The sequence below is a fragment of the Mytilus californianus genome, unplaced genomic scaffold, assembly GCF_021869535.1.
Source record: "Mytilus californianus isolate M0D057914Y unplaced genomic scaffold, xbMytCali1.0.p SCAF_1, whole genome shotgun sequence".
Lineage (NCBI taxonomy): Eukaryota > Metazoa > Mollusca > Bivalvia > Mytilida > Mytilidae > Mytilus > Mytilus californianus.
The window spans coordinates 31,735,661-31,763,000 of NW_026262581.1; the positions used below are offsets into that span (position 1 = coordinate 31,735,661).

At 30.8% G+C, this 27,340-nt stretch overlaps 1 protein-coding gene across 1 annotated transcript in view; it reads right to left on the bottom strand.

The window, feature by feature from the left end:
* Nucleotides 1-25,839, bottom strand: part of LOC127718926 (plexin-B2-like) — a 43,331-nt gene extending 17,492 nt beyond the window's left edge. The window contains exons 1-15 of the mRNA XM_052225034.1: nucleotides 25,612-25,839; nucleotides 23,904-24,104; nucleotides 22,468-22,641; nucleotides 20,786-20,980; nucleotides 17,020-17,154; nucleotides 15,511-15,572; nucleotides 14,253-14,404; nucleotides 12,883-12,991; nucleotides 12,289-12,434; nucleotides 7,804-7,992; nucleotides 5,007-5,076; nucleotides 4,028-4,231; nucleotides 2,932-3,096; nucleotides 1,650-1,875; nucleotides 468-616 (exon numbers count right to left, since the gene is read on the bottom strand). Of these exons, the coding sequence (XP_052080994.1) occupies nucleotides 468-616; nucleotides 1,650-1,875; nucleotides 2,932-3,096; nucleotides 4,028-4,231; nucleotides 5,007-5,076; nucleotides 7,804-7,992; nucleotides 12,289-12,434; nucleotides 12,883-12,991; nucleotides 14,253-14,404; nucleotides 15,511-15,572; nucleotides 17,020-17,154; nucleotides 20,786-20,980; nucleotides 22,468-22,641; nucleotides 23,904-24,104; nucleotides 25,612-25,834 (2,400 nt within the window). The 5' untranslated portion in view covers nucleotides 25,835-25,839. The remainder of the gene's footprint in view (nucleotides 1-467; nucleotides 617-1,649; nucleotides 1,876-2,931; nucleotides 3,097-4,027; nucleotides 4,232-5,006; nucleotides 5,077-7,803; nucleotides 7,993-12,288; nucleotides 12,435-12,882; nucleotides 12,992-14,252; nucleotides 14,405-15,510; nucleotides 15,573-17,019; nucleotides 17,155-20,785; nucleotides 20,981-22,467; nucleotides 22,642-23,903; nucleotides 24,105-25,611) is intronic.
* Between the last annotated feature and the right edge of the window lie 1,501 nt (nucleotides 25,840-27,340).

A 27,340-nucleotide genomic window follows, 5' to 3' on the forward strand; every position in this document is an offset into this window, starting at 1 on the left:
AAGTCAGGAATCAGATGTTCAGTAGTTGTCGTTTGTTGATGTGATTCATAAGTGTTTCTCGTTTCTCGTTTTTTATATAGATTAGACCATTAGTTTTCCCGTTTGAATGGTTTTACACTAGTAATTTTTGGGGCCCTTTGTAGCTTGCTGTTCGGTGAGAGCCAAGGCTCTGTGTTGAAGACTGTACTTTGACCTATAATGGTTTACTTTTATAAAATGTGACTTAGATGGAGAGTTGTCTCATTGGCACTCGTACCACATCTTCTTATATCTATAAACTTCTTGTTTTTAAATATTTTTGATAAACTAAAAGGAATAATATGCTTTCTTTACCTATCAAATAAGACGCGTTAATTTCTATACACGAAATGCACAGTCAATAAGAGAAGAATTACGTTCATATTTCACATCTTAACTTATTAAGCTTAAATTTGCATTCGTTAATAAAAATGCAAATGTAATGTTACCTCTGAACCGTTAGTTAAGGGATTAGATAGTTTATCTTCGTTTGGAAAGAGCTGATGACAAACATATGTTTGGTAGTCGCAAAAAGGTACTCTTGAAGTAACCAGGTCAGATTTTATATCTTTGATATTCATCTGAGCATCAGCAAATTCTGTAATAACATAATACCAATACATGAGACAAAATAATCGTGAGCAAAATATTGGTTCAATAAAAGAAAACACGGGCGGAACATTATCAAAATGGTTTCTAAAAGTTCATATTAGCCTAAAAAACAGATTTTGTCAAAACTGCGATAACAATATCTTCCAAAGATTCTTTAAAAGAGTAGTCATCAGCATAGTAAGCCACACTCATAAATATAGCCTCTTTCCAAAATGAAAGGGACAGGCTCTGACCTGTTCATAATAACTTATCTGAACAATTAAAAACATATCCACAAAAATGTGCGATAATAGAACCGTTAATGAATTATTTGACCATTCATTAACAAAAACGTAAACATGGACTCCCTTTACTGATTGATGATAGTTTTTAAAACCATCTGTTTTGTTTAAAATCCTGATTTAAAACTGTTTGACTCATGCGAGTGAAATTGTTATAATTGTTCTTACTGTATGGTGTTTTTCATATATAAAACGTTAAAAGCAGTACGAACAACATTTACAGTTTCCTTGAAGTGAAATACACACGTTGTTGAATCTTCAAAGGATCTACAGAGCTATAGTTTTATGTCTTTCTAAACATATAAAGTTTTCTTTCTGACTTTAGTATGTACTAGTTATATTAATTAAATTTTGTTAAAGTTAAGACATCATTCAGTGGTTGTCCCTTGTTGCTGTTTATCATATTTGTTTTTCGTTCATTGTTTTGTACATAAATCAGACCGTTCGTTTTCTCGTTTGAATTGGTTTACATTGGTCATTTCAGGGCATTTTATAGCTTACTATGCGGTAAGGGTTTTGCCCATTATGTACGGCCGTACAGTGAACTATAGTTTGTTATCCTCTATGTCATTTAGTCTATAGTAGAGATTTGTCTCATTGGCAAATTTTCCACATTTTCTATTATATATTATATATTATAACATTATATTGTTATATATTTTCGACGTTTTTCGTACTTGCCTTATTAACCAATGAAAATTTCCGTTTAGTATAAATACAGTTTAAAAACCAACTCACCTTCTCTACTAGCTTTTCGTATCATTTCTTCCCTTGTCATGAGTTCAATTTTGAATTCTTTGACAGCTCTCTTTTTCTTACTTCTTAAAACAACTACAGCCAATACGCCAATCACAACAGCTGTAATCAATGCAGCAGCTAATACACCAGCTATGATGACTAATTTATTAACAACTTGTTTGTACTGTAGGTCACCTATGTACGCCTTGATGTTTCCAACGTTAACCTATTTATTTAAAAATAATGATATATGTGTTTAAAATAGGGAATGCACTTCGAAGTTCTAGTACTGGAGTGCAAAGGTCATGCTCGGATACTCGAGTAAAAATCATAATTGACATTTGTCCATGAGCAATATTTCAACCTGTGTTCACATATTTGAAATTTTTACCTTTACGTACATGTAACAACAAAGTGATCGCGTTAACGTTGACATCGAGATAAATAGCCCATTTACATATGAAGTTAATAGCCTCACTGACAATCAGATGTTTTTGGCCTCTTCCAGCAGATTACAAAACAAAAGTACCGTTAATTGAACCCTGTATGATGCTGCATTGCCATATGTAGATGGCACTTCTGCACAAACATACATAACTACATGTATAACTAAAAGGGAACATACAGCTGATTTACCGTCGGAATCACACTTGCAAATCATTTATCGATGTTGGAGAGGACATCATCTTCGTAATTATTAACAAAAGTAAATTATAAATTTATAATACGACTGATCATTAGACAATTTGTTGGACTCTGAAGTTATACAGATATTTACAGTTTACTGATTGTTAAATTTGAAAATTTTGATTGTGCATGTACTTAATTGTCTGTTTTCGCGGTTAATCAAGTCCCCCAACTACTCCTGCATGTGTTGCTCAATATTTGTACAAAATTTATAACGTATAATATGATGGGTTTCAGTTGAAATTGGGTCAATGATTCTCATATTTAGATTGAATGTTTAAAGTATTCTTTGGACGTAGATTTATTAGATAAAGTCGAAACAACAAACAAAGTACAATCAATTTGTTAAAAGTTCTTGACGTAAGAAGAATGTAACAGCAAAAGCTTCAAATGTTGATAAAATGGATTATTCAATATGTACAGAATTATACCAGTTATTAAGAATGCCCTTTTGAAGGAAGATAATTTATCTTAATATATTGATGTTTGCATCCTCGTTTTGTTGGAAGTTGCCTAATTGTTAAGAAATGATATACTCATATATATGAGGTAATTCTTAACTGTTTTACACATATCAATTATATATTAAACTTACAATAACAGGAGCCAGGTTGAAATCAGTGTTGTTAGTTCGAGGTACTGAATTAGGTGGAAAACATATGATAAATTGCATATTGATATCTGTAATGAGACAACGTCCATCCAAACCAATATGTATCCTGTAGTCTTCAAGGCGAGCTCCATTTAAAATATTTCTACCCTATCAAGAAGATTATAATAAGGAAATAATTGTATGCCTTGTTCAGTTAACGTGTTTGTATACTTGCAAACCAATATTTTATATCAGGGAAACAATGACCTAGGTCGACTGAGTTGTTTATTTCTAGTTCCTATACAATAGCAGAGGAAGAAATTTCCATCCATCTGACTCAACCACATTGACCGTTTCAACCATCCTTTGTTGCCGTTTCGTCAATGTTATCGTTTTTTTCTGCTAACCTTTCAAAACACCCGAATTCCCCCTGTTTCTGCTAAGGTTCGTATTACTCCATCTTTCTGTACGTAGTTTGATAGATTGTTGTTAGTTTGTTAATACGCCAGAATCGTACACGTTTGACTGTTAAAACTATATTATTTTCAAATTTATTTTTTCTTAAGGATGTACTTAGGTCATGTTTAAGAATTTGCGTCAGATGTTCGGACTCCTTGGGTTTTTCCTTTGATACAGGGTAACATATTTTGCATCATAACACCCATTTTTCTTTTCATGTAAGACTTCAATAGCTCATAAAAGGTCATTTACCAAAATTTAAGCAGATTCTAGATTTCTTTCTTTCGATTTGAGACCCAAATAATACCAATGCAAACATAAGGTAAAAGTCCGAGTTAGCCTTTTCCAGCATTTTTTAAAAATTTAGTATGTCGAAAAGGAGCTCCATAACCTATCAATATTTTAGCTTATTTTGTTCCTTAACTAATGCTCTTCTGACTTATAGTATCAATTTTAAATTCTAGATTTTTTTAATTTCACCTAAGTACATCCTTGAATATTTGTATCAAGTTATCTATTATTCTATTGAAAAGTAGGATTATTATTCATTTGGAATACACTAAAGGAATACATTGAACATTATTGAGTGCACTTCATTTACCATAAAAACGACTTAATTTTCAAACGTCACCATGCTTACCTTGATTTTAATTGAAGACTCTTTGTCGTATTTGTATACACCTTGGAACTTTTCGAATGTAGGATCGTCCACATATTCTATCTTAACTGTAACATTCACGCCATCAAAACGAACATTAACAGTTTGGGTGTTAGACTGATTCTTTCGTTTTGAAGGCGTTTCACAGACAGCTGAGGTATCTTCTGGTACATCGCAAGCTTTAACCTAATAAACATTATGCATTCACACAATTTTTAAAAGTCATATTTTCGTTCTAGATTATATTTAGAACTTCAAAATACGCTGACAAGTAAAGAAAACAAAATAATATGTCATGTAAACGCCTATCGACGTTAAAGAATAAGGGTGAATAAATTTACCACAAAAGTTATCTCACTCAATCACGGTATTTGTATAAGACAAATTGTAACTACATATCCGTTTATTAGGCCTTGCCTAACTTTCAAATAGTGATGACATGAATGATAAGTTGTGAAAAAGATGCTATCTTGAAGTTGTTGCAGTTTTTTTTATCATTAAATGCAGACATTTAACTCTCACAGCAAAAACAAGACTTAAATCCAATTCCAAATACTTTATCTTACGACAGATGTCTTTTGAATTTATGATGACGTTATTCGATAGATATATCATACTTTTTGATATTTAAGTACGTGGGGCCAATCATAGTTTTTATCCTTTTTTCTCCTTTGGTGTCTTTTTACACAATATGTTATCACACTTTACTGGGAATGATAGCAGAATATATTGTTATCAATAGAACAGAAAAGACAAATTGAGACCAAAACTTCTTACTATTTACTGCGAAAAATAAAACAAAACATTTGATAAAATAACAATCAATTTAACCAAAAAGAATGTGTAGAATACAATTACCATCAACATAAATTACCTTTTAAACCGTAACTGTAGTCGTACGAAATATTCTTAATTTCGAAAGAAGAAAATGATAATCTGAATGTTGTCATATTCAACTTACCACTCTTTCAACAGTTATCTCTCCCACATTATTGAAACCTTCGCCACGAATTGTAAATGTTGCGCCACCACTAAACAAGAAAAATCAGTTTTACAATATGAAAAGGAATATTTTAATCATGTCGAATGCTGATATATTTAAAGAGCAATTCATAACACTTTCAATTATTCAATGTAAGAATAAAAGGTATTAATATGATATTATACAATGTATATCATTATTTTATCATTCTACAATGAAAGAACAAAAGGAAGATGTGGGATATTCTACAATTTATAACATTATTTTATCATTCTACAAATGTAAGAATAGAAGAGCTATATGGGATATTCTACCATTTATTACATTATTTTATCATTCTACAATGTAAGAATACAAGGGATATATGGGTTATTCTACCATTTATTACATTATTTTATCATTCTACAATGCAAGAATACAAGGGATATATGGGTTATTCTACCATTTATAACATAATTTTATCATTCTACAATGTAAGAATACAAGGGATATATGGGTTATTCTACCATTTATAACATTATTTTATCATTCTACAATGTAAGAATACAAGGGATATATGGGTTATTCTACCATTTATAACATTATTTTATCATTATACAATGTAAGAATACAAGGGATATAATGGATATTCTACCATTTATAACATTATTTTATCATTCTACAATGTAAAAATACGAGGGAGATGTGGAGTATTCTACAATTTATTACATTATTTTATCATTCTACAATGTAAGAATACAAGGGATATATGGATTATTCTACCATTTATAACATTATTTTATCATTCTACAATGTAAGAATACAAGGGATATATGGGTTATTCTACCATTTATAACATTATTTTATCATTATACAATGTAATAATACAAAGGAGATGTGAGATATTGTATAATTCATAACATTATTTTATCATTCTACAGTGTAAGAATATATATATGGGATATTCTACAATTTATAACATTATTTTATCATTCTACAATGTAAGAATACAAGGGATATATGGATTATTCTACCATTTATAACATTATTTTATCATTCTACAATGTAAGAATACAAGGGATATATGGGTTATTCTACCATTTATAACATTATTTTATCATTATACAATGTAATAATACAAAGGAGATGTGAGATATTGTATAATTCATAACATTATTTTATCATTCTACAGTGTAAGAATATATATATGGGATATTCTACAATTTATAACATTATTTTATCATTCTACAATGTAAGAATACAAGGGATAAATGGGTTATTCTACCATTTATAACATTATTTTATCATTCTACAATGTAAGAATATAAGGAATATATGGGTTATTCTACCATTTATAACATTATTTTATCATTCTATAATGTAAGAATACAAGGGATATATGGGATATTTTACCATTTATAACATTAATTTATCATTCTACAATGTAAGAATACAAGGGAGATGTGGAATATTCTACAATTTATTACATTATTGTATCATTCTACAATGTAAAAATACGAGGGAGATGTGGAATATTCTACCATTTATTACATTATTTTATCATTCTACAATGTACGAATACAAGGGATATATGGGTTATTTTACCATTTATAACATTATTTAATCAGTCTACAATGTAAGAATACAAGGGATATATGGGTTATTCTACAATTTATAACATTATTTAATCAGTCTACAATGTAAGAATACAAGGATATATGGGTTATTCTACAATTTATAACATTATTTAATCAGTCTACAATGTAAGAATACAAGGGATATATGGGTTATTCTACCATTTATTACACTATTTTATCATTCTACAATGTAAGAATACAAAGGAGATGTGATATATTCTATAATTCATAACATTATTTTATCATTCTACAATGTAAGAATACAAAGGAGATGTGAGATATTCTATAATTCATGATATTATTTCATAATTCCACAGCGTAAGAATTCAAGGGATATAATGGATATTCTACAATTTTAAACATTATTTTATCATTCTACAGTGTAAGAAACAAGGAATATAATGGATATTCTACCATTTATAACATTATTTTATCATTCTACAATGTAAAAATACGAGGGAGATGTGGAGTATTCTACAATTTATTACATTATTTTATCATTCTACAATGTAAGAATACAAGGGATATATGGGCTATTCTACCATTTATAACATTATTTTATCATTCTACAATGTAAGAATACAAGGGATATATGGGTTATTCTACCATTTATAACATTATTTTATCATTCTACAATGTAAGAATACAAGGGATATATGGGCTATTCTACCATTTATAACATTATTTTATCATTCTACAATGTAAGAATACAATGGATATATGGGTTATTCTACCATTTATAACATTATTTTTTTATTCTACAATGTAAGAATACAAGGGATATATGGGTTATTCTACCATTTATAACATTATTTTATCATTCTACAACGTAAGATAACAAAGGAGATGTGAGATATTCTATAATTCATAACATTATTTTATCATTCGACAGTGTAAAAATACAAGGAATATATGGGATATTCTATAATTCATAACATTATTTTAATATTCTACAGTGTAAAAATACAAGGAATATATGGGATATTCTACAATTTATAAGACTATTTACCATTCTACAATGTAAGAATACAAGGGAGATGTGGAATTAACTCCGTAGTGACATTAATTAAACAATACAATCTTAACTGAAAGAAATTACATGCAACCCATCATTTCTAAATGCCTTTCTGAAAACTCTTTAAAACATTTTGTACTCTTACCTCTGTTGGGCTTTTTGTGTTTTATTTGAAAACACAATTTTTGGATCAGGTAAATATTGAAACGTTCCATTTAATGTTAACACTGTCAAGTCATCAATTACAACCTGCAACCGAGTCATATTTCTAGGTTGGTCCGATTTAGTAGTTTTGCACTTTATATACTCCGAACTTGAGGAAGGTTGAAATGTTCTGTTATAAATTGAAAACAACGTATTTTATTATACAGTCTATTATACAGGCTTAAAAGTTTACGGATGAAATTAAGTTATGAAATATGTGCAGTGCAAATTTACTTTCTAAAAATTTTTAAGTCTTTTGAAATTCCTAAATGAAAGCTTCGCAAACTTTTTCGCGATGTTAAATCGAAAACATATTTTCTTTCTTTTCTTCCTGTGGTGTATATTTTCGACAATTTGGAAGAGCAGTGATATTCTTTACAGATCCTAGCTTTATACTTGTATGGTTTCTAAAGTATGATAATTTTGCTGTCTGTAAAACTATTCTGCCTTTTTATATTTAATATTTCATTAAATCATTTCCGTAAATTTTTAATATTTTTACTCATTAAATAATTGTTTTCAAATTAATACATGTACAGATATAGTTGTGTTGGTTCTCATTTGTCATTTCTACTTTCGAAAACTGAATTCCTATGTATTGTTTTCGTGTAGGTTTGGGTAATACTTTAATCAATAGGGAAGAAGTCATTGTTTATTGATCATGTTTGTAGTTATCTTTCTGTGTATTGTTTTGTTATTGATGCTGGTCTGTTCGTCGTTTTTTCTGTTTGATCATGATATTGTCAGTTTTTAGGTCAAACGATTTTTATTTGCCGGCATATTTCTCGTTCTTTTTGCTCGCGTCTTCCAGATGCAAATGGCGCGTATAGTGAGCAAAGAAGATGATCAAACCCATTTTGAGGATATTACAACTGGTCATTGTGACTGTTTGCAAAAGCCTTAGTTTTTTGTTTAGGTTAACCTCTTCGTATAGGTTATATTGTCCAAATATGTCCATATCATAGTTACATAATCTGGTTGGGTTTTCATTTGTCTTTTCCTTGCTTTAAATTCTGGATTCTTAATTTCAATTCTAATTTAGATGAAGTTGGTTCGGTAGCATTGGATGATATCATTGCTAACACTCTAAGGTTCAAAAAGTCAATGTATTTTTTTTTGGACACAAAACACGGAGCTGCTAACCAGATAAATATGTTGCTGTCAACTAAATAAATTCCAATGCAATTGCAATAGTGATTAGAAAACAACAATTCCTGTCCATTTTACAAATATGATTTTAACAGCATTGATTTGTTTTTTCGAATTAGACCCATTATCAAACAGCATCTGAATAAAAAAAATCAATCTGTTTGAATGTATGTTATTAGAATTAAAGTGAATCATAAGAAGGCATAAAAGACAATTTGCAATGGACTTTAAATTGGTTAAGCTTTGGATGCACACATTTCTAGTTTTTTTCTTTAAAGGCTCGGAAGGAAATGTTTATATCATTCAGTGGAGTAAGTATCTTGGCTGCTTGGTTGGTATATTTCTTTAAAAAAGCTGCTTCAATGTTACATCGGAGACCTCTTGTTTCCATACGAGAACTTTTTAACACATTTAAACAATCTTTTATGACTTTAAATGGTTAAAAGACTAGGGAGACCGCTTATTGAGGTGATTATTTTGATGATGATAGATAACGTAAACAAAAATTGCACTGACGCCAGTTAAGTCATCAGTTTCTGATTCCTTTATCATGTTTATAGATTTCTGTTGTTTTAAGTATTACCGAATTAAAACATTCATCTTCATTACAGATCTACAATATTAAAAAATGAGAATGTCCTTACTTGTGCGTATTGTTTTGTGGTAGTTAAAACATTCCTGCAAGTGTTTTTTTTAATAGTCAGTGTGTCATCTATGACCGTAGTTACACTTCCATTGAAGATGTGTCAATTTTTACTCATTAAGACCCATACGGCAATCAAATCATTGCACGCTGTTACCACAGAACTATGAAATCGACAGGTTCTCACGCAAAGCAAAAGATGCATATCTTTTAAAAGCACATTGTTGATTTGATTCAAAAGAGCGGAAACCACAGTGCGTTATGCGTTATAGTTCGTAAATATCTCTTAAATGTTTCTAGACCTGTTGGTTCCAATTTGTCTATTTTGAACCATTTATTGATCATGTTGATCCGTATTTTCAATTCCAAGTGAAATATAGTCTGAGTAGAAAGTTGATGAACCAAGGTTATGTCAAAGAACGTCTCGTCCTTTTTCTAAAAAAAACTTCATCGGAAGATACCAAGACTTTGTTAATAAATATTTCGTATCAACTTCACAAATTATACATGATGGTCTTGAAGTATAGATTCCAAGTACTGACGTTGTTAATCATCTTAATTACGTGATCTGGTGTTCTTTTCATTTGTCTTTTTATATTTTTAAACTGTTTAGTCGATTTTTTGGTAATATTCTTTTGGCGTGAATCGGTATTTATACATCCCGCCATTGTGTTTTTGTGCTATGGTCATTTTTTGTATTCATGGTTTTCAATTTTGCTTATGTTCTTTGTCTATAGAGTGTCTACATGGCATTTTGTTTTTCATTGTTGACATAGTTGTTATAGTGATTAAGATTATTATACAATGTTGACTGCTGTACCCCAATATTTGATATTTTTACCTATTATGTCCGTTTGTTTTGCTCACACATTGTTGTCAATATATTGGAATTTTATGCAACTGTAATACAATTGAGGGGTTTTGCTAGCTATAAAACCAGGTTTAATCCACTATTTTCCACATAAGGGAATGGCTGTACCAAGTCAGGAATATGACATTTGTTTTCCATTCGTTTGATGTGTTTGAGCTTTTGATTTTGTCATTTGTTAACGGACTTTCCATTTTGAATTTTCCTCGGAGTTCCGTATTTTTGTTATTTTACTTTTTATAGTCTGTGTGGTATTTGCTTTGCGACAACTGTTGTAATGCTCATACTCAATGGGTAAAAAACACGTTGTGCATAAAAAATTCATTAATCCGAAAGATTGGCCCATCCTTAATTAGACTAATATTTGGTATGATCGAGTTTTTTTCTTCTTCAAATTATTTTTTTGATAGTTTAAATGTATTTCTTACAAATTAATAATAGGCTTTCGAACTAACTGTCAGGAACTGCAAGTACTCTCAGATCTGTATTTAGTGTCTTTTTTGTTGTAGTATGTATAAATACCCTGCCACGTTCGGTCTGTGTTTTTCTTTCTATTTTCCTGTTTTTTTATCGATCTAATGAGTTAAGCCCTTTTCAACTGATTTTTATAGTTTGTTCATATGTTGTACTTAAACACCATTGTTCTAGGTTAGGGGGAGGGTTGGGCGCCCGCTATCATGTTTAACCCTGTCACATTCTGTAAGTACCTGTCCCCAAGTCAGGGGGTTGTAATTCAGTGATCGTCCTTTTTTGCTGTATATCATATTTGACGCATGAAATTATTAAACGTGTTGTTTTCAATTTTGTACTTCGTTAACATAAACCAGGCCGTTAGTTTTCTCGTTTGAATTGTTTATATTTGTCATTTCGAGGCCTTTTATAGCTAACTATGCGGTATGGGTTTTGCTCATTGTTGAAGGTTGTACGGTGACCTATAGTTGATAACTCCTATGTCATTTGGTCTCTTGTGGAGAGTTGCCTCATTCTCAATTATACCATATCTTGTTTGTATAGTAGCTGTATTAGGCGGTTAATCTGATATATACAGGCTGTATATAGAAGTCTTTGAAACATACATACGAATCCCTGAGGGAAGAACAAAAATTTGCTTCCGCAAATTTGTTAATTTAACATTGTTGTGCTGATATTTAGAGTAACCATAGATATATAAATAGTTAAAATATACTTTTTCACTTTTTTGGTCTTTTGGAAAATATTGTTTGTGCTGTATTTAGACCCCTCTACCAAGAAATTTGTTTTGCATGGACACGTATAAAAATTGCGGTTTTTATCCAACGCAATCATAGGGTTGAACGTTGTTTTCAATTTAGAGTATATATATATCTCAAATTTAGCCCAACAATGTCACATATTCAAATTTGCATTAGCAAATTTATGTTTTTCCCTCAGAGGGATTTGAACCCTTGCTTCTGTGATATCGTGGCAACACTGCCTGTACCGTGTCCAGTGTCTTAGACCACTCGACCACCTAGGCTACATAGAAGATAGTTTTCGGTGATCGATGTAATGTATTTCCTCGTCGGTTTTATCTAGGGTTGTAACACAGTACATGATGTATAGTGGAAAGTAGATGGTGTATTAGTTACTACAATGTAACAACAACAGGTCCACATAGCAATACTAAAATATGTCTGCTTTGTGTTGACAACTACTGAGTCTAAACTGCTGTTTAGTATATACATACATATACATCAAATTCATTACTACAGCCAAAGTACACCTATTGTCTGCAAATAACACTTTACCTGCATTCTTGACAATCCTCATCAAAACAAAATGAAATATTGTATCGATTTTGTCCTTCAAACCCAATATCATCACCGCTTATTGTAACAGTTGTGTCACCAGAAACAATCCCTTTCTTTGGTGAGAATTCCAACATCATTGATTCCTGAAACAATATTTACAAAAATTCTATTATTAGAATACATAAAACAGGAGAATAACTTTATGATTTTAGTATTGTTTGCTGTTGTTGTTATCAGATTGATGGTTACGAATATATACATAAACAATAAGTTTATTTCATACAAAAGTAGAACGATATGTGTCGTCCATATAAGCATCCTAGGAATATTCTTAGGGTTGAGCTTGAAGAAAAACGCGATAAGTGATATTCCGCTTTTACTTATTGTTTATTTATTTAACTCTATGGAAAACTTGCAGCAGTTAATCGAACAATGAACATCGCACTCTATATCAAATTTGGAAATCAAATTCCTATTGTTGTTTAATTACTAGATAAAACTATTCTACATTCATCAGTTTTGAAATATTATGGCAGCTCAAAGAGCCCATGACTAATTTGTGTTAATGTACACATACATTCATTAAAATACCTTATAACTGAAGCGTGTACTATTGTGGTCGCTGAAATTATTTCCATTCACTGAAACGAATATCCCCTTTGTCTGGATAGCATTGTATTTTCCAGTTACACATGTCAAACTGTTCAAATAAATACCAAAAAAAAGTGAACGAAAATATTGTTCATAAATTCAAAGCATGGGTAATACTATATTTTAATCAAAAAGAACGACAAAACTGATCCATGATGAAGTCATCACAATTATGTTTATATCATAAATATAATGAGTGATAAACTATTCCAAAGTGTCTGTTATATGATATCTACGAAAGATAGATAGGGATATTTTATTTTTAACATTTCTCATTTCCATTTGCACTTGTCTTACTTGATTTTCCATCTTTTCAGTTGACATCAATCTGTTTCAAGTTTACAATTCTCAATTCCAAGAAAATGAGAAATGAAAAATGTCATGCTAGAAATGAGAAATTAAAAAAAAAAAAGAAATGTCTCTAGGTCTTCGTTCAAATGAATGTAATTTTGTCCAGCTTTTCTGTTTTCATTCTTTGTAGAAAATAATATACAGTAGCCCAATGACAAGTGGTTTGCCTCACTGTCATGACAAATAACTGAAATTTGGCTACAGTTCAGCAGCATATATGTCGTTTAATGCTCGTAATTTTTCGAGGTGCCTGATATCACTTTCGTCTTGTACGAATGTTCATATTGACCCAACTTGAATACTATGACTTAAGTCGCCAGTGTCAGAAGTAAACTGATGCAATTTAAAAGTCACAAAATTCAGAACATAACACACAAAAATTTGGAGGAAAACAGTTGGAATAGCAACAACTCCAAAAGTAGTTTTATCTGATGAATCTACTTACCTATCATTTTTTTGTATATTTTCTTAAGTACTAGTTTTGTCAGAATTTTTACCGGAATCTGTTAGAACGGATAATTGTTTACTCTTGATAAACAAAGTTATATCTTAATTTCTTGAATAACTCAAGTAATACTGCAGTCTTCTCACAATTATGAACTGTGCATTTTATCCAATTGAAATTTGTAATCTTAGAACGGGCATTACGCTTCAAGCGAAATAATTTTGTGATTTCAATCAACATCTAACACTGATTACTTACAATAGTACTACTGCCATATTCATATTTGCCAGCATATTAACAACTTATTATCTATGAAATAAAGCACAACGATGTCCTGTGTAAAAACTTTTGCTTTAATAACAGTTTGAACTTGTAACCAATAGTCAAATTGGTATGGTGTGAATCATTAATTCAAAACATGAGAAGGCACATTGTTTTGCAAGTACATGTTCAAATTTTTATACAAATCTTTATATATCATCTTTTTTTATTACGTATAAATAGTCATTCTTACCTAGTATATTTAGAATGTGGTGATTGAACTGTTACATTATTACATCTTACTCCGCTAAAATCAACGGAAATACTGTCATTTACATTTCCAAGGTATTTTCCAGTTATTGTCAACAATGTCCCACCTTTAATAGGTCCATTAGATGGAAAAACCTATAGGAACAAATATTGAATTCAGAGAGGAAAAATTACGCAAACATTTACTAAAAAACTGTTTTGACTACAGGATTAGTGAGAATTTGTTTTAGCATAGTTTACATTCAGATCTTCATCAACATTCCCTTTTAACAATGTATAATCTACTATACATAAAAAGAATATTGTCATGTCTAATACTTTGAAAAAATATGCATGTCTTGTTTTCATTATATACATCCTTCTTATTTTTTTGTACTGGCTAAATAAATCGGATGACTTTCATTAATTTTAGAGTGTTTAGAAATGACAGGGTCCTGATATATTGACATGGTCATTCACAATGACTTGCAAGTCACTTGCAATATATATGTCTCAAAGACAGTATAATACAAAATAATTTAAAAACACATATCCGGACTATTTAGAAATGGAAACTGCTTGTGTTTTTTTAATAAGATAGTTACAATTCATAACACGATAGTTCCGAGAACAAACTTGTTAACGAGTTTTAATTATTGTTCTTTATCTTCTATTTAAAACAGGAAACCATATCCATTATACGTATAGCAATTGTAGCGGTTATATTATGTAATTTTATTCATTTTTAATCTATTAAAAGTTCATTTCAAGATACATTATTTTTTTTGATAAAAAAAGTTTTCGTTTGTCCACAAGATACGAATGGAGACACGTATTATGATATAAATAAAATATCTAATCTTCTTCTTATCGATAAAGTTCCTTTGTTAATATATAAAGAGTACTCCAGTTAAGCATCTAGATCTAAGTAATGTGTCAGTTAACTTTCGTTTTAGTTCTAAGTTGCGTCATGAAAATAATTGTTAACAATTAAATGAAATGAAACAGTGTTAATACGTAGTCAACTTGCAACGCTCAGACATGTTATAATGAAAGACGGGGGAATCGAAAATATCTTACTTTTCATGAGTTCAACTGTCCAGGAAAGGTAATTGGAAAATATGAACATACATAGGATCTTACAAATATCGGAAAGAGACTTGATATGTACATGTGTAAATCCATAATACATTGGTTTGGGATGTCGATAAATTCCTCAAAACCTTTCTTTAATATGTGACTAACATGTAATCAGGTTATACCTTATAAATTTCTGGTCCACACTTCAAGACTGGTATCTCTGAGTTTTCGAAACATTCAGCATCTGTAATAAACCAATGAGAGTATATAACTTTGTTTATTTATTTTGGATGCCTTTTTAAGTTTCTCCTTTCCCATACATGCTTGTTCATTCTATGAAACCTCATCAGCAGTTGCCTTTCTGTACATTTTAATTTTTTTGTCATCATAGAAATTTGCATTAATAATAGATCATTGATAATTCTATTAACATTTTTTACTCGGGGCAATATAGAACTACACATACATGAAACCTGTGTTATGAATAAAAAATATGTTGACCTCAAGAGGTCTTTTTGTGTCGTTGAGTTGCTATCTAAATTTCCAAACGCCTTTAAATCAGGATTCCAATAAGCACTTATTTTCGAAATTTAAACTTGATCAATATAATGAAAGACAACAATAAGTCTAATGGAAAAAGACTTAACAAATATTGTATTTTAAAATTGAAAATCCTAAGTGTATTCATAATCAAACATCGCCTTTATACAGCCGCTGGTACAAAATTGTACCCTTTGAATACAGAGATAATCGATGGCATTGAACGAAGTTAAATGATAAGTTTTCGGTATAAACAATGGAGAATAAGAACTGTTATATTGGTTCCGCAATGAAATTGAGACAAACATTAATACGGTAATGTTTTTGAATCTGAAGTATGGTGGGTGACAGGAATCATGTTTCTATTGCATATATAACGCAGACATGTTCGGTTAAAGCAGTAAACCATCAGCGAGAAATAGCAGAATATATTTACAATCAATCTATTATGTAATTATTTATAGTATTTTAATTTGAATGTTCTTGCGTATCATAAATGAATGAATACGGCTGACTCTGAAAAAGATATCCATTCATCAGGTTCATATTATTTTGTTAATCCTAATTACCGTCTGACTATCTTATTTTGGATTGAATTTAAAAAGGATATACATATTCAGCTAAACCTTATGAAGCCCGCGCTTAACCGGGAATAAACAACCAAAGTAACGTTATATAGGAACAATCAAACGTCGACGTTTACGACGTTGTCAAGGACAATCTCATTATCCCTACTAAACAATAGGATAATGGACATAATCGTTAGATATTGTGTGATGTAGTTACATACATGTAACTCAGAACATTAAATCTACAAAAAAAGAATATTATATAAATAATTTCACAGTGAGTCAATGGTTATAATACTGTCTCATTGATGTATTACCCACATATCCACTTTTACTTTTAGTCATAATGAGCTTCAATGTATGTTAGCAAATATTGAATCTTATAGTTTACTTTTGTTGTACCGTAGTTTACCTTTGTTTAAGTGAATTTCTTTATCTGTATTTTTCTTTTAAACGAATATTTGTATGAACAAAAATGTTCTGTGGGGAATACGTAAATAACACAGCAACGAACCTACACAAAACGTAAATATCATTAGAGCGACCTATTTAAATGATAATCGATGAGAAGTTTTGTCATACCTAATTCACATGTATTACCAGTCCATCCAGTTACACATCCAAATGTACAGTGTCCTGTTTTAAGGTCACAAGGGCCACTGCAGTTTATTGGGCACAATTGACTACAAAGAGGCCCATAGTTTGTAGGAGGACAACCTAGAAACAGCATTTGAAATATGTAAATAAAATCAGTTCATCGTTCATATAATAATTATCTTTTTTATCTATCTAAGTGTTTAACGCAATTTTGAATGATTAGGCTGTACCCTACTTTCAAATTGATATAAATTCAAAATCAATACCTCTACATCAATGTTGGAAATAGACGATTATCATCAAAATCGTGCAAATCATTTTAAAATATTCATTGCATTACAAATCTTATACATTCTAACCTTCCAAAAAATTATAATATTATAAGACCATTTTATCATCTAATCACAACATGTTTACAAATTTTAACAGATTGTCAAGTTTGTAAGGCTATTGCTTAAGAATCATGTTCCTGATATTCTTTATTTTGTATGAATTTTTCTAGACTATGACTGCAACTTTGCTTTTAACTTTTATATATCAACTATATAAACTTACCATGCATTATATGTTTAAATTGTGTATTTTTAATGACTTATGTATGCTTGTACATATATTGTTACTTAGTCGATGCAAAAATCTCACTAGAGCTTGTGTTTTAATGTAGTGTACTAAATATTGGCTTTTGATAAACTTTGTATTCAATTGAACCCTCTTTAAAAGTGAAAAAAAAACTCTTTAAAAGTGAAAAAAAACCCTCTTAAAAAGTGAAAAAAAACCCTCTTTAAATAACTACTTTTGTATTGCTTGTTTTTAGTTAATGATATCTCTTACACTCCAATGTATGTGTAACTGGTGTATCAAATGTATCAAAAATTGCTTTCTTGGGTATGTACTATGTAGATGTATATGTTAACTGAACACTTTCAGTTGAATAAGCATAAATTTAATTATAAAACGATAAAAGAGTCGAAAGATGCTAAAGGGACAGTCAAGCTCATTAGACAAAAAAAAAGACAATACCATGGCACTTTCAGTTGAATAATTCTAGACTTAATTATAAAACGACAAAAAATTAGTCTAAAGATGCCAAAGGGACAGTCAATCCCATTAGATGAAAAAAAAAAAAAAACTGAAAATGCCACGTCAAATAACGAAAAACGACCAAAAGACAAACAACAGTACACAAAACACAACACAGAAGTCCAAAGACGAAGCAATACGAACCACACCAAAAAACTGGGGATGATATAAAGTGTTCTGGAAGAGTAAGCAGAACATGCTCAACATGCGATCCCCGTCATGTTACTCTATATAAAATACAACCTTACAGTGTTTCTTTATTTCAATTTACTGTAATTATCTGATGATAGACTTTGTTTTTCTGCGTTGAAGATGCGACTTATTTTTCATTTGTACATTCGATTGAATGACAAGATTTTATTCAGACTACAGTCCATTATTTATAATCCAAAATCTATGGCCATTTTTTAGAGAAAAAAAAAACCCAAAACATACCAAAATAATAAGTGCAATAAATTCAGATACCTCAATGGCCAATAAATTTGGAAAACTACAGGGAAAACTAAAAATTAATCATCACGAATACCATCTATACATAACCAGGTATGAATCCAGGAGCACCGGAATTTGTAACAGTTCCTGTTTCACTAGTGGAATCGGTCGTAATTCTCACTGTTAGTAAAACTACTTTTATGTTGCATTCGGTATTTCACCATCGAATTGTTGTAACGACAGTTGGGAGATATCCGTGGTCATCAATGACATAGATATTCCATAACGTTCAATTAAACCATGATGACGACCGTTAAAGCCTTCGCAATGATGACAGTTTTAGTTAAGTATACCTTCCAAAAACAAGATGCAGTTATCATAGTCGTCAAACTTTGCAAAATAAGTAAAAGGTCATCATCTTCATAGCCGAACGTGAATTTTAAGGTTGATATCAGCTTCTTTTCATTTTGTTTTGAGAATCTTTTGTTCGAAATATATCTCACAAGAATAAAAAAACAAGTCGACAATTTGGAAACAGATTGTTCCCATAGGAATGCCGATTGTCAGTTGTAAAACACACAAAGTAACAAATATGCCGTCAATGAAAAAATCAATCATCTTGGTGATGTTTGTTGTTATGTTGTTGATTGACCAACACGAATCCGATCCTAGAGATATCCGTTGTGGACAGTCTGAGTGAAATTTTGTCTAAACGATTTATTAAAAAGTAAGATGTGTCCCTTTATGAAACAAGATATATGCCTTCGTGACCATTTTGAGGGGTAAAGTCTGGCTTATTCTTTCAATATATCCTTCTGTTACGACTCATGACAACTTGTGTTAAGATAAGCCAAGTTAAATTACTGTTTTTATTGCACTTGGAGATGTACTTAGTTTGTAAGTACTCTTGCAAATCTTTTGAATTTTCTAGTATTTACATCCGATTTGTAACGGCCCAAATGTTGATTGCTGACAAAATAAATGTCAATGAATTAGAAAGTTTCGTGGAATATTGTGAAGGCTTATCAATATACCGTTGTTTGTAAGGACACTTTTTTTATTTGGTGATCTGGTACAGTAAAGAAGATCCAGAACCTCATCTTTGATTGCTTTTTCCGAATTAATAAAGAACAGACGGGTGGGTTTCCAAGTCAATGGTCGTCACCTAATTTCTTGGTCAAGCAGTCAATATATATTGCGAATCACAAATACAAACGATATTGTTTTGGCTTTTGAATGCGGGAACATCAATATATTTGCCTTAGAAGTAACAAGAGTGCTTAGCAACGTTTTGATCCTCGAAGATATGAGAAACACGAGTTTTTAATTTGATTTGTATGAACGATCTTACAATCTTAAACCACGTCAGTTGGGTATCTACGTCTTCTGTTTTCACTTTTAATTAATGTCGGGCATAATACTCGACTAAATCCATTAGTATTTTAAAGTTGTATCTCCTTTTTTTTAATTTTTGATCACGGTATGAAGGCCCGCTGGTAAACACATTTCGTAGCTGCGTTGTTTACAATGCTATGGTCACCATTCATAACGTGGCTAGCTGGAAATCGTAAAAAGGGAACTTGCACAGGTGCAATCACGTGGATTACATCTAGCTGGGAGGCATTTTCAATTTCACTGATTTATTATGAAGGATATTGCCGATTGAAATGATATCAAAACCTTTGTTTCAAAAGAAAGATCTAAAAGAAATGTATCTCCGTTACATGTTCTCTAATACCAATCGACGGAATATTATGTGAAAGACAATAAATCCGAGATGGTATCTGTTAGTTTGTATTGGATGGAACGGACGTTTGTAACAGGGGTTTGGAAATATTATTAGTATAATGTTTTTTTATCAAAAGCCACAATGCACATAGTTTTGTGTGGATGTGATGTTTACTCAAATGGTAGAAGGTCATTTAGGATAAGATCAGTAAGATTTGGTTATGTATGATGACAATGTCCATAACTGTGTCTACCCCGAAGGGCATAATATATTATCACATTCACCGAGATTCAGAAAGGACTAGAAAATTACATTTCGATCAATTTTGACACAACAACCAGAAGGTGTCGAAGTTCCCATTTCCCAAATCAAGTGGTCTCCTTTTTTACAAATTGTTACACGGTGAGGATTGTTGGCCCTATGGTATCTTTTTTTCGAGGATGCAAACATGCATAGAAATGATTGACTGCTCTGGTTGATTAATTATTTTGGTCTCATTGAAGTACTCACCAGCAATTCCAATTTCACATACTTCAAGTGAAACATTTTCCTGAACTGAAAGTTCATAAATTAAGTATCTGAATACAGCATTGACTTTGATCTCAATAGGTAAAGATTCGTTGCTATATATAACCGTTCCATTTTGCTGTACACCACTTGAGTTTGATACGTAAATGGTATGATTACCTCCCTCTGTAATGTTCACTAAAATTATTAAAAAAAACTTTCATTGATTTGCAGATAACTTTGTCATAAGAAACAGTCTCAACAAAATCATTATGAAGTTATCTGTCATCAATCAAACATGTCAAAAGGTCGTTTAATTCTTGACTTTTCATAACACACCATAAAGGAGCATACAAACAGTTTCCCCACATATTTTTATACGACAGAGGAGCATAGAAATTCAAATTTGGTTTTAATAAGAATGATTACATCCATTAAGACAATAATAGTTTGTTCTCTTTTCTTGTCAATCTGATTTTAAGAGTCGAATTGAAATTCATTAGATTAGCTTTCTGTTGATACTGCCAAGATGTGAGCATTTCTTAAATATATTATAAGCCTTGGATCTCGGGATTGACTGAAAATGAGCTAGGAGCTACACTTGTACGATATGTTTAGATATTTTTTTTTCTGATTGTTTACAAATTAAAGTGTGTCTGAAGGAAATAATAATTAAATATTTGATTACACAATACCTAGATACGAGAAAAACGTTACCTTAAATTGAACAACGTTGGTGACATACATAATTTCGTCACACATAAATTGCACAACTGATTTACCAACGATAGGGACGTGTCTGCATAACATATGATGTTTTCGCCAGATATTGTGGGACACTATCGTTTTAAACCTTGTATTGTATTGTTTAGGGTTGAATCAGGAAGTTATTCGTTAGCCTGACTTAATGTAAGAATTCAGCAAATACTACAAATATATGCTCTATTCTGGAATCAATTTACCCCATTTTTTTCAACCACTTAAAAAAAATTATCTCAATTGTTTGAAACAATAACTGTAAGATTACTCCATATTCGGTTACGCTTGACCGGAGAGATAATACGTGTTCACAGACAAAAAGACGTACTGACAATATCGACAGTACATTTTAAAGCATGCGAAAGTAAACGGCGTACATCACTTTTCCTCAGGTGAACATGATGTTTTATTCAAAGTAGTACTAATATGAAATAATGTTTATCATATAATATAAGCGAATTGAGATGCAATATCAATGTCCAAAAAATTGTATGCATCATGCTCGCGTGTTGATTACCTTGTGAAATAATTCGAATTGCCAATTTAAAAACAGAGTTATCAGCTCTTTGAATAATATAAAACATGTTCAATTATATCGTTATCTTTCTAGTTTTTGTATACTCATTAATCACCATGTATGTTTCTTGCGTTCATCATCCATGTAACGCTCATCACTCTCGTGCATTCATAGTCCGTTTAACGCTCATCACTCATTATCCATTAATCATCTGTGTGAAACTCAACACTCATCGTGAGTGCATCATTCACTGTGCATTCATCGTCCATTCAACGTCCATTCATCGTACGTGTATCGTCCGTACGTGTAACGTGGGTGTGGTCAGTTTGAATTTTAGAAGGTGGGCTAAACATATTATTGTAAATATTTCGTTTGGATATGATATGATAAAAGGAACTAAAAAACATACCACTTAGAGTAAGATAAATATCCGTCACGATACTTATTTCTTTGATGTCAACCTGTACCCATATTGCGGATGCCTGTGTTGCGACACACGATGTTTTATTGCCATCAATAGCTAAACTAGCCAGTTCAGTATCATTTTGATTAGAACTAACCAAACAGTTAAATGCAATGTCATCTGTAATGTATAAAAAAATTAAATCTCTTATCAAATATATATATATGTATGGTGATACAAATAAAAGATAAATACATTTTGAAGTTGGTGCATACAAAACGTTATTTAAGTAATCCTGGAAGAGAGAAGGCATCGAGAAAAAATAATTTTTTAAATGAACGTCTATTATATTTTAGACGAAATTGATTGCTGTTCTTTTTTAATATACACTGAAGAGGAGCTTTATCTGGCTATAATGAGTAATTCATAAATGTGTAAATGTAAATGTATGGAATGCAGACAATTTAATGTTTTTTTTTATCAACAGACTGTTTTGCTCTATGAAATATTTGAGTGCAAATAATATATCTTAATACAAAAGGTACCATACCGCCGATGTTTGGTTGATTTCACATTGGAACAGGTCCACTAGAGACAAAAATTGAAGAAACAATTGAATTTATACCAGTTGTGTCAACATTGAAAGCGTATCGTACTATGCATGCATTATTCATCTTAGAATTCTAAGTCATTTCAAGTAGAAAGTGTCAGAAGCAGTAGCTACTTTAACAAAACCAATAAAATTTCATACATTTCATATTTATTTAGATCTATTACAGAGTTTAAATGTCACTATTGAATTGAAAATTGATACAGTGTAGCGATCAAAAAATTTAGGATAGCGACTGCAAAACTTGTGAAGTGATGTTGAATTACGTTCGTACTTATAACTTACTACTTAAATATTTTTTGAGATTTTTATATCTGTTGATAAATTCGAGAAAAAAAAAAAAGAAAGCGTAGAGAAATAAGAACGCGATTCATGATGCAATAACGATGTCTTTTTCAGTGTACACAAGTGCCTTATGTAAATCAATTACTTTAATTTTGTTCATTATCAATAAAACGGAAATGCATGGTGCAATACAAATATAATTCTTTAAGAAAAATCAAAAGCTAATGTCTTAGAAATGAAAACGTAAACTGATATCAATACCCATTAGTCGATTATGTGTGCATTCCATGAATTTACATTTCTAGATTAGTGAATTTTATTTTACCTTAACTGTGAAAATAAAACAGTATTTGCCATGTTTATCATTTAAATTGATTCAAATTGATTCAGTAAAATGCAGAATCTGACATAAATACAAAAGATCGGTTATTAATTATGTTTGTTTTAATAAATAGTTTTTTTTCTAATTTTTATTTTACTCTATGTAGATTGACAACTGCATTAAGGACTATTGTACCACTGAAAATACGTATAAATAATTACTCACATTTGTTACAAAAGGGTCCCGTCCGTCCATCTTTACACCCTTCGAGACAAACTGCTGAATCGAAATCGCAAATGTCTTTCAAACAGTTCTTTTCACTACATCCCAAAATGCAGGAACCGTTTTCAGGGAAGCAATGTTGGTCTATACAATTTTCTGCACAAGAGAACTCGCAGTTACTCCCCCAAAATTTCTTTTGACAACCTATAACCAAATAAATAAAGCTTTGAATAAGTAATACAATTTAAAAATATAAGATGTAAAGTTCCATGATGTATTATATAATTTATTTTTGTTTACACGAATTCGTACGTTTATGACAAAACGATAAGGAAGTTTTGGTTTGAAATGTTCTTCAACTTCGTGTTTGGTTTGACCTTTCACTTTTATTTTCATTTGAGTACCACTAATGAGCGCGTGTAACGCTACAAATTATACGCCAATCTTTTAAAAGATTTGTAATGTTTTTATCCAAAAACCGTGCCTGGTTTTGAAATAACGTCAAGTTTGAATTGTATGCTCATTCTAATTATTTATTATTTCGTAGATGTAGATTGTTGTCATTTTTTTCAGAAGAATATGTCCAAATTCCTTTATATATTCAATTTGTTGGACCAGTCTGAAATCTTATGCTCCAAGCGCTCTGATGAGCAGGTTCTATATGGACTTTTGAACTAATATTTCTGTTCTCTGTTTGTATTTTACGCAGTGAATTACAAGCTCAATATTAGGTACCTGGGAAAGTTATATTGAAATGAATATAAAAAAGAAGTTCTGTGCAAAAGTATTTGGGACAGCACACAAATCGCACAATACTTGACAAGTGTATAGTCCTTAATCAACCTTTAGATATAATTAGTTAAAACGAATCTTTGAAAATTTGCCATCAAAACCAATTACCAATTGTGAAAAGGTGAATAAATAAGTAAGTAGATAATAAACAAATAAATAAATAAATAAATGAATAAGATAGAATAAAATAAATAAAATAGATTGAGAGATAGATAGATAGATAGATAGAAAAATATATAGATAAATAGAATAAATAAATAAATAAATAAATAAATAAATGCATAGATAAATAGAATAAATAAACAAACAAATAAATAAATAAATAAGTAAATAAATAGATAAAAAAAAAAAAAGATAAATAAATAAATATACATTAACGTCGGGCTATAAATGAGTACAATTAAAATTGAGAATGGAAATGGGGAATGTGTCAAAGAGACAACAACCCGACCATAGAGCAGACAACAGCCGAAGGCCACCAATGGGTCTTCAATGCAGCGAGAAACTCTCGCACCCGGAGGCGTCCTTCAGCTGGCCCCTAAACAAATATGTATACTAGTTCAGTGATAATGGACGTCATAGCACGGTTATACATTCGAATATTCTGTTGATAATGAATAATTTGAAACAGCGGTTTGCATCTGCTGCCTCTTTTTAAAACACTGAGAGAGACCCAATTGATGGTTACATTACATTTATTTAATTCATCATGTGTTTGTTTAAAATGTAAAAAGTATTCAACAGATGCAAATTTTGATAATTATTTGCCTTCAGTAATGCACGACGTCAAAGTATTTTTAATATAAAATTTACAGGAAATATACCAGAGCTAAATCAGCGGGAGAAGACTAAAGGTAAACACAAAGAAACAGGGAAGTAATTTTAGACATATATACATGTACCCTAAAACAAAACTCACCATTTATGGCAACATAACATAACTCAATGATATTATAGCTTTCATTTCCTGTTAAAGAACCTTTTCTATCGTAATAAATGACATATTGTCCGAGGTGATTACAAGGAATCGTTTGAGTGATGTTTGGGAGACCTGGATCAGGATCTTCATAACAGAGATACCCTTCTGGTCCTTCAGGTGGAATAATTGATGTATTGCTTAAATATAATTCAAATCCATCCATCCGATCATCATCTGTAATTAAATTTTTTTTGTCATGATTGTTTTCAAAACAAATAATTAGAGAGTATATCAAGAAACTAGTTAAAGCCTTTATCTATCATATTGGATCCAAGTCCAAGCTAAGGTGAATACCGATTTAGACATTGGATACGTTTTCCCTGTAGGCAGGCATCTAGCTGGTTGTAGTGAATAATATAAACAGCTAACATTTCTCTATGTTTTTCAAGCATTTTACACTTATATGGGTAAATATCTGTGTAATCCAAATTTAGCAATTTCAATCATGTTCGCATATCGCGTAGAACACTGGTCAGCTTATTTGTATTTTTTTTCAAAAGTATAAATGAACAGTAACTGTAACATTAATAATATACATGTAGCGAGAGGTGAATATCTAACCCTTTCAAACTACTTGGTATTATGCTTATGGTACTGATAATATTAAATTGCTATTATTCAGTCACAAAACCTAATCAAAGTTATCAGTATTACAATTTAATACGAGATTAATACGACTCATCATTGGTTCTTAAATCATAACATTTTAGACATGTTAGAAGCCAAGTCAAACACGAATTTGCAAAGAATTGAAAATAGACGATAAAAAAATTGGGCCAAATTCTGGCTAAAACCATTGATGTCGAGCGTTGAAAACCCTTAGTACTTTGACAGAGTTGTACGTTTAATTATCAGCTGAAAGATACATAACCAATGTGATATCTGAATTAACTGATTACACACACAAATTAGACGTCAGACCAATATCTGCAAGGTGGTCAAAATTGATAAATGGTAATTATTTATCATGTGAACTTAAAAACATAGCTAGACATCTACATTTCAATATGGGCATGGTAGAAAAGGCGTTTTAAGATAATTTCCTTTTGGTTTTGAAGACAACTTTGTGTGACAATTGTCATATTGCTTTAATTTCCACGTAATTGGAATTAAAAATAATGATTCATCCGATCTGTCTAAAACAGGGATAATTATTTAAAGGACCTTGACAAGTTTAATCAAAATTGGACAAGCTTTATACAAACAATGAATCCCCTGCCCTAGAGTTTAATTGATACCAGTTCTAGTGCCAGTACGTTGTGTTTTGACTGAAAAGGGTCCTCTATGTATATGAAATATAAAAAAAAACACTATATACATTTCGTTCATCCGAAGCCCTTTTATGGATATACCTTTACCAGGAACGATAAACAGTTGAATGCCAGGACTGTGCAAATACTAAAAGTCGTTATAAACAATATGACTAAAAATTGACATAAAAGAAAATAGCGAAATTATTTTGAGTTCATTTTGCCTGAGGGAGGAACCATTCCGTAATGGTATAATATTTCCTCCTAAGTGCAAGAGGAGAAGATTAAAAAATTATTTGATCTATATTGCAAATGGAAGTAATGTGTTTTCTGATCGAAATCAAATAAACGTCGTTTGCAGTTAACCGTACATACATTGTACATAATTCACTGAAAGTTTATTCAAATTGGTGAAGTGT